The sequence below is a fragment of the Glycine soja genome, chromosome 3 (assembly GCF_004193775.1).
Source record: "Glycine soja cultivar W05 chromosome 3, ASM419377v2, whole genome shotgun sequence".
Classification (NCBI taxonomy): domain Eukaryota; kingdom Viridiplantae; phylum Streptophyta; class Magnoliopsida; order Fabales; family Fabaceae; genus Glycine; species Glycine soja.
In genome coordinates this window covers 8,514,096-8,528,079 of record NC_041004.1, presented here as the reverse complement: position 1 = coordinate 8,528,079, position 13,984 = coordinate 8,514,096, and the positions used below count along the sequence as shown (strand labels likewise).

General features: G+C 30.3%; 1 protein-coding gene across 1 annotated transcript; it reads right to left on the bottom strand.

The window, feature by feature from the left end:
- Positions 1-7,261: 7,261 nt before the first annotated feature.
- LOC114406131 (EEF1A lysine methyltransferase 3) lies at positions 7,262-13,293 on the bottom strand. The gene is made up of 7 exons (XM_028368715.1): positions 13,134-13,293; positions 12,990-13,051; positions 10,997-11,130; positions 10,565-10,707; positions 8,919-8,990; positions 7,877-7,984; positions 7,262-7,798 (listed from the first exon to the last, which is right to left on the bottom strand). Exons 1-7 carry the CDS (start codon positions 13,189-13,191, stop codon positions 7,620-7,622), a joined length of 756 nt encoding a protein of 251 aa, XP_028224516.1. The 5' UTR covers positions 13,192-13,293; the 3' UTR covers positions 7,262-7,619.
- Positions 13,294-13,984: the final 691 nt, after the last annotated feature.

Below are 13,984 nucleotides of genomic sequence, written 5' to 3'. Positions count from 1 at the left end.
ATCACGATTTCTAAATAGACGTAGTACCTATATTTTTTATCTTAGATTTTTTAAAAGAAAAATTGGATGAACATACGATATTGTGGCTTATGAAAGGCGTGGGTTTATCATCGCTTTTTCTTCAGAATATGAGCATTAATTCTGTTGGTTATACCAACATAATTGGCATTATTCCACAATGTTCATACATAAATATGTAGGTACACAATCGATATTGCTACTCTATTAAATTCTTAGTCGAACTCAGAGTGTCACTAGTGACTTAATTACTATGTACCCCCAAAAAAAAGTGACTTAATTACGGTCATGTTTAAGGTGTGTTCGATTTAAAGAATAAAAATAAAAGAAATTTTTTAAAATTAAAATAGATGGTAAAATGTGTGATTTTTATAAAAAAAATAAATAATTTTTTTCTTCAATATTATGTTTTTCCTCTCTACCAAACACACCATGCATTAACCACCAAATTTTTTTTTCAATGTACAATTTAGTGAAATCGGGAGCTGGCCTGATGGTGATTGATAGCTGCATTTATTTTGTATATGAGTGTAAGGAGCTATTCAACAAGCATATATGGATCAATATTTTTAATTTATTCAGAATTCTATAGTTGTTATTTACCTTATGTTCAAGTCTTTTTTATTAACTCCCAAGGATCATGCTTTGATCAAAAAGTTAGAGCCAACAAGACTCGCAACAATTAAGTAACTCTCCGGACATATTGATTTGAGGAACAGCTTATTTAATAGTGATTTGGGTGTATATGCAGACCGTGTAAGATTAATTATTGGTTTCAGTCTGGAGGATCCTTAATTTTATTTTGTCGTTAATTTTACTGGTTGTAGTTTCATGCATTAGACATTTAGACTTCTTCATCTTCTTCTTCTATATAGAAGTCTTAAATTAAATTCAGTACCGACTTCTGTTATTTTAAAAAATGTGAACTTTTTTCGCAAAATTAATTATTGAAGAATAGAAAAATTAATTGATTTAATATAATAATATTATATAAATTTGGAAGGACAAAAATTTATTAACTAAATAATATTAATTGATAAAATACTACAAACCATATACAAAACTTAAAATGTTTTAAAAAAATATAAGAAATTTAGAAACAAATATTTTAAAAAAAAATTCTAGTTTTTTTATAGAAACTACTAATAAAAAAATAATTTTCATTGTAAAAATTAAATGTAATGGAAATAATAAAACTAAAATTTAGAAATTAAATTAAATACTAAAACTAGATTTAAAACTAAATTAAAAAATGCCATATAATTTTATATCAAAAACTAAGAAAAACTAAAGTTGTGTTCGGTTCAGGTAAATATAGGGGATAAATGTTAAAAAGAGGGTTGAAAGTGGTCCTCATGTTGCACAGTGATTTGTAGGTGAAAGTTTTAAAAATTACATGGGCCACTGACTACACTTTCACCCAAGAATGAGGTGAAAGTTTGTGAAAATGCACAGTAAAATAAACCTCGTACAAGTACAAAATATTACTGCGAATAGTTTTTTAAAAATAAAAAATAAAACTTTGTTAACTTTAATTCTTGTATAACTTATAATTAAGAATTGAGGATTTTTTAAAAAAATAGACAAAATTAAATAATTATCAAAAGGAATTAATTTTTTTCCTTGTGAAGTTAAAGTATTTTTTTTTTTGGTTGTTTTTAGTCTGAACTAATGTGATTGTACCTCCAAATAATCCTTAGGACCAGCACCAATTTAAGTCTATCCCAATTTTATAGAAAGAATTATTTTTCATTAAAAAGATAAATTTTAAGATCAATTGTTCAAGTGTCTATCTGTAAAAATAAAAAAGTAAAATTTAAAGATTACTTAAAAATATAATTAAATTTTATGGTGTTTATCTGTGAAAGGATAAAGTTTAAGACTTAATTGGAACAAAATTAAATTTTAAGGTATCTATTTAGGAAAGACATAAATTTTAGGGATTAAAATAGTAAGATTTGAGAATTTATAAAATAAAACAGGACATGTTATATGTGTTATTTTTTGGGGCAAAATTAATTCATATGAAGCAAAATAATATAATTTTTAAATAAAAATTACACTTTTTATTATTTATATAAATTATTTAACAAATTTAAGACTAAAATATTATTTTAGTCTCCTATTTTACCTAATTTATAATTTTAGTCCCCATTTTAAAATAATGACATTCATTCTCTCAATTTTCAAAATTCCACAAACTGTGGTCAAATATATATTTTTATCACCTGATTGAAACTTTTTTCATCTTAATTACTCTCATCATATTAGTTTTTCTTAATAATACGACATTTTGTTAAAAGGATAAGCTCCACATCCTGGTGCAACACTTTTCTTACATTCATTTTATTCTAAAAGTAATGATTTTTCTTTTTATTTGATGCGTTGAAATTCATTATTGTGTATTGGAATTCTTGACGGTGTATTTGGACGAGAGAATTTAAAATTCAGACAAATTTAAAATTTTAAGAATTTTAAATATTTCAATTAAAAAAAATTATTTTTAAAATTTTGTGTTTGGATAAAAAAAATTAAAATTGTGAGGATGAAAAAAAATGAATGCAAAGAGAAGAGAAGATATAGTTGGTGTGCTTCCAAAGAGAACAATATTATATGGGGAAGGAGTCGTAGGAAAACCGGGACACGACGACATACACCATCATATTCGACCACAGCATTCAGGCCCAGGCTCTCTGCGTCGGTGAACACCTCTATCGCGTGATAGGCTGCTCCCCTGACTAGCGGGTGCAGTTCTACGTGTCCCCTACGCCCGCACTCGATCGACGTTCCGCGAACTCAAACGTTATTTCTTGAAGAATAGGATCATCATCATCAGCGTGAGGGAAGAGTCGTGAGTTCGAGAACAGAATTTCGAAAACTTTTAGGTGAAAGAGAGGATGAAGATTATAAAGGAAATACAAGAACATTTTGAAAGGTTCTCCTATCAAGAAGAGAATTTTAATTTCTCATTTTTTAGAAGAAAATTAAAATTACACATTTTTAGTTATTTAAAATTATGTTTTAAAATTTCAAAAATTTAAATTTTTCATAAAAAAATAGTCAAACAATGAATTTTAGATTAAAAAATTTAAATTCTCTAATAAATTATTTTTCTCAATTAAATTTTTTTATCCAAACGCACTCTAACAATGCGTTTGGATAGAGAATTTTAACTAAGGAAAGTAATTTATCAGAAAATTTGAATTTCTGTAATTTAGAATTCATTGTTTGGATGTTTTTTATGAAGAATTTAAAATTTTGGAATTTTAAATAAGTAAAAATATGGAATTTCAATTTCCTTCTAAAATGTGAGGAATTGAAATTCTCTTCTTACAGTCTTCTTCTTCAAGAAACACGTCTCACCTCCTAAAATATCGATCGGGTATGAACATACAGGAACACATATAACTAGCACACCAATCATATCTTCTCTTTTTTTCATTCATTTTTTTTTCATCCTCATAATTTTAATTTTTTTTATCCAAATACAAAATTTTAAAAATAAAAGAATTTCAATTGAAGTATTTAAAATTCTTAAAATTTAAAATATCTCAGAATTTTAAATTTCTCCGTCCAAACACACTTAAAGTATTTTAAAAAAAAAATAATTCAAGTATGACATTAGAGAAACGCAGTTTTTAATTCGGGCGAGAGAGTGAGAAATGAAAGTGAAAGATGTGAGTAAAGTTGTTTGATTAGACAAAGTGATATAGAAGTTAAAAAAATGAGTCCCACAAAATATTATTTGGTTGCAAAAATGAGATAAAAGTGTTGTGAAAACAACTACCAGTCTACCACTACCTTTCAACGCTTTTTTCTTCTTCTTTTACCTCATGTTTTATTAAATAATAATAATAATAATAATAATAATAATAATTAATAATATAAATAAAAATAATAAATAAGAATGACATTAACAATAAATAATTATAATAAAATTATATTTTTATCTAATATAAAGTTCTCTTATTTTTCATTTTTAATCTACTAAACAATTTTAATTTAAATATTTTTTCTCTTTTCTGCTGTATTTAACTTCAACCAAATCATCATACTTTCATTGTTTTTCTATATACTCTATTTCACTTATTTTCATTCTTTTTCCTAATTTTCTCATACAACTTTATTCATTTAATTTCTTTCCTTACCAACAAAAACACAATATAAGTCATGATAGAACAATTCAAGGGATATGTGTAATCGTCTAAGGATCCTAAAATTGTGTCTGTCCTTTTTAGTGACACTTATTTTCTTGTTGGGATCATAGAGGGATTATTGAGCTCTAATGGTGAGCTTCATTTGATCGAACCCATCAAAGCTAGGCTACATATATAATTCATTTGAAAATATCCCACCAGAAATTTCATTTTCATTCCATGAAAATAAAGCCATCGCCAGGTGACAGCTTAGACACGTACAATGTCTTACTATTTTGGGGCATTGTTCTATTCTGTCCATTTCTTCATAATGAAGTAGGCAAAGGTTCACATGCTAATCAGAGACAAATAACATCTGTGTCCTTTAATTTGTTGCTGTGTCCTTATCAATGCAGGCAGGGACGGATGCACTTACATAGTTATGGGGTAATTGTTTATATGAATATATCAAATAATTATTGTTTTTGCTCCTATAAAAAAAATAGGTATTACTCTCATAAAATATTTTTTAAAGAAAAGGAATTAAGAAATTAAAAAAGAGAAAATAGAAAATACATTTGTATTAATTTTATTTATTTTATCCTTTTAAATTCGTAAAATCTAAGGTATTTTGGGTTTTTTTATTATGAATTTATGTATTTTTTTTGTTATATGTTAGAAATCATAAATATCCTCTAACACACTGAGTCAGAGACTAATTTTACTCGCAATATATGATCATCATTGGTACAAAATAAATAAATTGTTCTCACTCACATGAACGCAACGGAACTTTACATCATTACTGTATCAATCCTCTGGATTTAAAATTATGTATTTAACAAAAATTTATAATATTTTTCATCTAAAAATATTATAGACTATTTCTTTGCCTCCACTAAAGAAAATTTTTTGGATAGGCTAATATATCTCAGCTTTACACTTACCAAATTAATATTATAGACTATTTCTTTACCTCCACCAAAGAAAATTTTTTGGATAGGCTAATATATTTCAGCTTCACACTTACCAAATTAATATTATAGACTATTTCTTTGCCTCCACCAAAGAAATTTTTTGGATAGGCTAATATATCTCAGCTTCACACCTACCAAATTATCACTTTCCCTCCAAAAGCATATTACCTGGAAATTTATGATTGCACTCCAATCCCAATCTGCTTCATTTATATAACCCTCACCCTAGCTTCAACACACCCAACAGCCACAGTAATTAGTTTTCACCTGCAAACGATAGCATGCCCCCACGTACATGTGTTTCTCAACACCTTTGCAGCTTCTGTGAAGCTTCCTCCTTTCCATTCAAAGATATATGTTGATCTATAACTTGTCTCACTAGCCAATTCAATCTCTACAAATAACTTGTTCCCCTCTTTTTTTCTTCTGACATGTTCTAAATGATCCCAATATCGTTGAGTGGCTTAAGAAATTAGAAATGCTCTTACATGAATAAATTAGAAGTACATTGACTATTGAAGCATTTGTTTGTGAAATGCGCTCAATATTTTTTAGGTCACCAGGTAATTTTATTGATAACTGTTATGGAGGTAATATTTGTTTTAATCCTTAAGTCAACATTGCTTATTCTAAATAATAATAACTTAGAATAATAACTTGGGGTAACTATTATGAAATAAATATTTGTTTTAATCTCAAGTCAGCACTGGTTAGTCTAAGCAATACTGACTTAGGAACAACCTACTTGGAGACTGACTTTGGGAAATATCCACCTTAATCCTTAAGTGAACAATGTTTATTCTAAGTAATACAGAGTTAGGGCAATTATTATGTACATCACCTCAGCTCTTTCTATTTAATTTGGGCTAAAAGGCAAACCGCTTCAAAGGGCATCGAGTTTAATAGCTAAAATCGACATCTAGACTTAACCCAAAAATATCAGTATAAGAGTAATACTTAGACTTGAGTAATCGAATACTTAGACATATGATCACGTGTTCCCACATATAACGAACCTAACAGTTTTTTCGCCAAATGTGCCTATATATAAGAACTCTCTACTCAGGTTTGGGCCTTAACTCATTTTCACTACTTTTCCATACACACTACAACTTGAATGTCAAAATCTCTACAAGTGTCACCATCAAAGTCACTCATCAAAAGCAACCAAGATACACCACACATTCCATTGGGTTATTGGCCGCAAACCTATTCTTGAAGACCAAATGTATTTTAAGAATATAGACATGTAACAACTAACTTATAATCAAGGCGTAATACCAGAGTCGTGCTAGAATATTTGGAACCTTAGATAAATTTTATATTTAAGTTCTAGTTTAATATAATAAATTTGATTTCTAACTTTTTGGACAAGAGAATCATTAATTAAAGTTTTATAATCAATTAATTTCAACATCCCACTTTATAATAATCCATTCAATCACTTTGTTGTCCATAGGATTAATTGTTCTAGTTTACCCACTTGGGAGAAGAAAATTGTCGATCATAATAATCCTATCCAAATCAAACATGATCCGCAGATTCAAATTTGATATAGACAAAAAAAAAAGTATTGCTAGCATAGATGATCTAGACAAAAAAAGTATTATGTATCATTATTGAATACCAATCTTTTACAACATAAAAGGTGATAAGTTTGATTTGTGAATCAGCTCAGAGCTTGGATCCTCCCATAGACAAAAAGGACTAAAAGCTATTACCAAAAAAGAAAGTTAGAGGATTTTAATCAGTCTTCGAAAAGTTCAGGAATTAAAACCATAAATTTGAAAAAGTTTAGGAAAAAAAACATATTTTACCCAAAAAATTACTTACCAAATATCTAATGAAATCAAACAATTTTTTTCACTGGTAAAAAAAATAAAAATAACTGAAAATGCTTACAAAACATAGCAAAAACAAGTCACTGCAAAAGAGTGATTAGTCCAAAGATTCTGTATCTCATGATATTTGAAATTAATGGTAAAGTACTAAAGTTAGTATCAATAACTTTAAAAGATGGTACCAACAACGGTTAGTATAAGTGGTAGCAGCTTCTTTTATTCTTTTACTAAGTGATCCATGGTTCGAACAAATGTATCAACCTTGAATTACTAGGCCAAGAGATCTCTATAAGGTCACATGATCTTGACAGTGACAAGCAAAACCAAGATTTAAATTTCAGTGATGTAACAACTAAAGAAAATAAAACATGATCTTTATGGTGACAACCAAAATCAAGAAATGAATTTCAGTGATGTAACAACTAATAAGAAAATAAAAACAAGTCAGAAATTGTAGCACAGTTGCTCTCGGCTCAAATTGATGAAAAGTTTTATAGTAGGTATGCGTGTTATCAAGTAGGATCCAGGAGCTGCAAATTACTCTATAGAAGCTATAACTATGACCAGAAGAAACTCTATTAATGGACCAACCTTCTAGTTTACACTTCTTTCTCCTCCCATGCATGCTTGAATACTAATTTCATTAATCAACCTTTTGTTTCTGATATCTCATTCTCTATGGAATTGATGCAATATACACGGGATCCAATATGCTTCACTTTTAGACCAGCTTTCTCACAACCATTGAAGAAAAGCAATTCATCTTCCTTCCCGATTCTGCGTCTCCAGCTCATTAAAAAGGCTGGCCGCGGCAACACTACATCTCCTGCCAGCACAAGATTCAGAAAATATGTAAACTTGAGTAGCTAAAGCATGTTGGTTAAAAGGGTCTATAACACAATACCATCATTCTCATCATTTCCAGTTGGAGAAACTGCTCTTCTCTCTTGCGGCTTGTAACAATTGAGAAGAAAGGAAATGGTCTGAATCAAATTTGCATACTGTTTCACATCTACAAATATTTAAGATTTGAGAGATATTAGGGACTATATGCATATGTAATAATCTCTTTTCTCTAGGAACGACGATCAAGAGGAAAGAAATCCATAAGACAAGATCAGAAACACAAATTAAAACATTTCCCAGAACATTGTCAAGTGGACATGTGACCGTGACCGGACACCATCCGCTCCTTGAATTTAACAAAAAAAAAATCGTTTAGGTTATTACAATTCACAAACAAAAAACTATATTCAATTGAATATTACAACAACAAAAGCCTTATCACACTAGGTGAGGAGGTTATATAAATCACATGTCATTCAGTTTGGTTAAAGACCAAAATCTTCATAGATCCAATTAAATATAACAAGATGATGAAATTAAATGACATATTTAATATTCATTAAACAAGTATAATAATTTAAATGCATCATTTTTTACTTTTAACCAAAACAGATTATTAGTGAGAATTAGAATCTGGAAATAAAAGGACAAAGTACTAGTTCACTCCATTCACAACAATCCTTCACAGATCAGATCAATCTGAGATTGAAATTACAAATCTTGGCATTCCAAGAAACAATAACCAACAAGTCACAGAGCTCAAAATAGATGGACATTGCAACTTAAATCATTGCAGAAAAAAATGAATAGTGAAACTAGGCTAGTCACTTTGATGTTATTCTCCATCACCACTTAAAGTGATACCAACTCAGCAGAGAACTAATGCATTCCAATGGGAACACGAGAACTAGCTTTTTAATTCTTCTAGTATCTTTATACATTTCCATCTGCAAGAAATACTGGTAGTTTTACTTTACAAACCATTAACAATGGCATGCTATTCCTTAATGGATGCATTGCATTAGTTACTATGAACTCATATTCAGTTTTTTAAAAAAGGAAAAATGGCTAACCAAGATAGTAAACAATAATAATCTTACATAATAGGATATCACTTGCAATGATCAGGTCCCAGTCAGGGTCAGAATTTGGAAACTTGTCTCCCCAGGTGTCTGAAATACAAGCACATTTAGTATTTGGAGAAGAGAAATTAATTATAGAATCAATAGTAATGCAAAGAACACGTAAAATGATGTGGAATTAGAGGAAGCATATTTGAGACTAATCAGTCACATATGCATAAATTCAATTTAATTTAATTTGTGTACAATATTAATTATAAATTTATAATCACCTACAAGTCAGTAACAGCTAAAACTACTCATTTTACATGTGCTTATTTCTAACAACTAATGCATGTTTTTAATTCTAACATCCCCCTCAAGTTCGCAGATATCTCACAAGAGACATCATAAATTCCGTGTCTAAACTACACAGTAGATCTAAATTATATAGACTAAAAGATAAGTCCAAAGATTAAAGTTATCCTTCTTGATGTAATAACATGATTTTGTTAGCCTATAAATGAACCTAGAGTCCTAGACATTAATTACATATTTTCTAACAGACACAAAAAACCAAGACAATGGCCAAGACTCCAAGAGTGGTGGAATAACACAGAAAGCCTAAAGTTCTTACTGAGTCTTGGGAAATGCCAAGTGAGTGAATTGAGTCTTCCAAACCAAGCATGGGAGTTTGTTTTAGGCAAGAGAGAGTGCCGCAGGTGGCGGACTAAGCCAAGTGCACTCTGTGCAGTAGAAAAAAAAGGCTATTGCATGTAAACCTTTTCATGTAATTCACCATATAAAAAGGCATTTTTAATGTCTAACAAACAATAGGGCCACTGATGAAGAGCAGTCACGACAAGAAGAGACAAATAAAAGCAAGCTTCCCCTTGGTGAAAAAGTCATGATTGAATATTTGCTAAAATCCTTTGGTCATTAACCATCAACTTTCCCATTGGGGCCCATACTGATAGTATAGACCCATGACAACCAATAGTTGTTTTGTCAGGAGCCAAGCAAAGAAAATACAGATATATTAAAAACAAGATAAATGGTGATAATTCAAATGACAGACAAAGTTAGAGGTCTATAAGTAGACTTGATATTGTGCAATGCTATAGTCAGTTCTAGTCAGTTTTAGGGCAGGAGGTGGAGCAGGAGATTTTCACTAAGATGAGAATGAAGTCTGGGAACTGAATTGGTAACAGGGAGATTTGGCTAATCAACTAGGTCTATCAACAGGTTTGAGATGTGATTGTCATTGCCTCATTGATATATGAGCAAGAAAGGAGGTGAGACAGGTCCTGAGTACTGAGCAGCCTGAATAGAAGAGTGACCAACTGGGACTGGGAGCATAGCATGAATGTCATGATGCACTCAAAAGTAGACGGGAAGAAGGAACGAGTTTCAAAGAAGCTACCTTAGCAAAGACAATAAATCTTTTGAGCTCTAGAGAGTAATACAGGTAGCAAGCGGATCAAATCACTCAAAGGAAGCAAGGTTTGTTAACTAAGCAACAAATAAGGCTCAAATATAAAATTGTTTTATGGCATAAAAGATTTTAAAGTACAATCATAAAGGCTACTTAACCAGCCAGAAAACACAGAATCTCCACTTTTAAACCCTTCTCAACAGCTAACTAAAAAGCAAAAGACAGCTAGATCAATTGAAAGAAGACTCACGTTTTATGTGAGGAACGATAGGTATTTCATTTGCCCTGCAGTTGTGAGCTATGTTCTTCTCTATTTCTTGGTCATCATAGTCTGAAGTTGTAATATCAAGATTGTAAGATTTTCGAAGAAATATGGCCAAAGCACCTGTGCCACTGAAATTGGATGCAACATGAGCAAAGCAAAAAAGAAATCAATTGTCTAAAATGTGAGATCAAAAGACATGGTGATACATTTTCATAAGAAATACAGTTAAGTATGCTTGTCACAGAAACGAAATGTACAACCAACAGCGATTATTGATAGATGTGTAGCTGGACGCAATCATAGGCTCAAGTTAAGATCCCTTCACATTGAAAATTTTGAGCAAAACTTCCACCCTTCGCAAATAAGTAATAATAACTATAGCTTAGACATAAATTAATGTACAAGTAATTTATATACCTCCCCAACTCAATGGCACGCCGTCCTTCAATGCATGACCTGTGCTGAACTAACCATTCTGCAAATGCAAATGTCCCTGGCCAGAGTAAATTAGCATTCAGTTGATGAAAGGAAAATTCTCGAATAACCAACTCCTGCACAAAAGATAATGGCATCGAGCAACTCAGACCAGTACAATACAAGTTAATGCTCTTAAAACCTCAAACATGGACAGAATTAGTAAGTTTGGAAATGATTTAAGTCATATAAAGGGAACTAACATAAAACTAGCATGTCTAGCAGCAAAAATATGATTGCCAAAATGACCATCTCAACAGAAACAACAAAAGCTATTGGCTCAACATAAATAGACAGGCAAACACACAAAGTACAGTAGAGATAAACTGAAATTTAATACCATGTCAAATCATTTGATTTAATAGTTAGGCCCACTCGTTGCAGTGAAACATTAACCAGCAAGAAACAGTGGGGTGAACATTATACAGACCTTAGAGAACCAAATCATAAAAGCTATACTATGTAGTAGACTGTAGATCACCTATCAATGGGGAAACTAACCCGGTTGTGTCTGAATGCTCCACAACATGTTTCCTTTGTCTTCATAAAACATCCTTTGACCCAAAGCATTATTAATGTATCATAAATTTTGGATCACAGTATTACTGTGATTAACACAGGGGGGGCATTAGTTTCACAAATTATTTCTTTAATCCTGGGAATATTTTTTCCTGGGAATATAAAATGGGAATGTTATTCCCAAGTATTTAAAAAAATATGTTGTATATTCGACAATAATTATTTTATTACCTCATAACAAGCATGGGAATAAATTTTTCCAACCTCATATTCCCGGGAATAAAAAAAAAGTATCCATGAAACAAACACCCCCAAGGTGATAGTATGAAATCACCACACTAAGTGCAATATATGTATGTATGTATATATATATATATATATATATATATATATATATATATATATGAGCTGGATCTTGTATGATAGTTTAGCTTCTAAGGTCCCAACTCCAAATCCACTTCCTATACCTGTCTTTCCTCTGATCCATCAAAAATTTGCTGCTTGGATCTACTAAATAAGAGGATCCATTGGGAGTATTAGTTGGTTTACAATTTATCATGCAAGTTTACTCCAATATATCCAAAGCAAATCTTTTTTTGCAATCGCAATGCCATTCCTTGACTAAGCCACCTCATGACCAAGGACGTATTTTAATTTTCCCAGGTCTTTGGTTTGAAAGTGCAAAACAAATAATTCTTCAATTCAAATATTCCCTTGTGATCATCATATGTAATAACTAATATATATATATATATATATATATATATATCATCCACATAAACAACCAGATAAATGCATCTACTGAATATGTGTCAATAAGATAACTAAACGATTAGCTTCTCACGAAATCATATAAAATTTCTATTTTCTGCACAATAACTAAACTTGTCAAACCAAACTCGAGAAGATTTTTAACCATAAAGAGTCACTTCAACTTACACACCATGCCTGACTCCCCCTAAACAATAAACCAAGCAAATATTAATCCTTCCTTCTCTTGTTTTCATCCCAAACAAGCAAACCCAATCTTTCTGAAGCAATACATAGGTTGCCCAAAAAATCGTATAACACTAAGATCTTCCTAAAAGATATAATTTCTTTCTAAGACCCTAAGCTTTCAACATTTTCCTCTTCCAAACAGTTAGGCACTTCGGTCAAATTTTGACCTTTCCATCACAAACCACACAGCATTCCCATGAGACAACACTACCTCAGCACCATTACAAAGCTCACAGCTGCTCCAGCACCAAGACTCTCATAGCAACCAACCCAATAAAAAAAATATCTAAATTGCAAATTCAGCTTCCTAAAGCGCAAAATACTTTAGCCAAAAAGCCTTCAAATAATACCCCAATTAAAACCCACATGATGAATTTGCTTAAGCAGCCAATTATGATATTAAAGAAGGAAACTTTACCATCCCAGGAAACTGGTGCTTCCTCTCAACATAGCTTTCTTGAGAGTCTGCATCTTCCTCGCCTGCATTCACAAACCCAAATTGTCTCAAAACATATAAATGACTATGAAGAGAGAGAGAGAGAGAGAGAGAGAGAGAGATTACGAGTAGGAATGTCATCTTCAGAGAAGAGGGATGATGGAGAGAAGATAGCTATATCCATTTGTTAGTGACAATGAGTGACAGAAAATTGAATAGCAGGTGAAGCTAATATACTGTTTAGCTGTTTAAGCATTCTTCTGTTAATAGTGATTTGATTTCGTTTTGGAATTTTGGGGCAAATAAGGATGCTCTTGGGTTGGTTTCGATTACATTTAAGATTTAACTCAATTAAATTTTATCGTTTGATTTTTTATAATTTTTTTAATTTAATTCAATTCAATTTATTTAGGAACGATTTGATTTGATTCAGGTTCACAATTTATTTATTTAAATTTGATTTTTTTAAACTATTATTTTATAGCATGATTTATTCAAATATCCAATATAATTAAGATAATATTATCAAATTTTTTAGGATAGTAAAATTGATTCATTTAATATCATCAACATAATATTCTAAAATAGACTAATATAAATTAAAATATAATATTCTTCAATGAAATTTATTATAATAGTCTGAATCACAAATATTTCTTATAAATTAATTTCTTACAATAAGCTTTGTTGTAATCATATATACTATAACCAGATTTGTTGCAACCATATTTGCTAAATAAATGAACAAAATATAATTCATTAATATTATAAACATAGTTACATAACAACAAAAATAAATAAAAAAGGTAAAACAAGCCGACGATTTATTCATTTAAATTTGATTTTTTTTAGAACTATTATTTATATCATGATTCATCCATCATGATTCATCCAAATGTCCAATATAATTAACATAATATTATCAAATTTTTTAAAGTAGTAAAATTGATTCATTTAATATCATCAACATAATATTC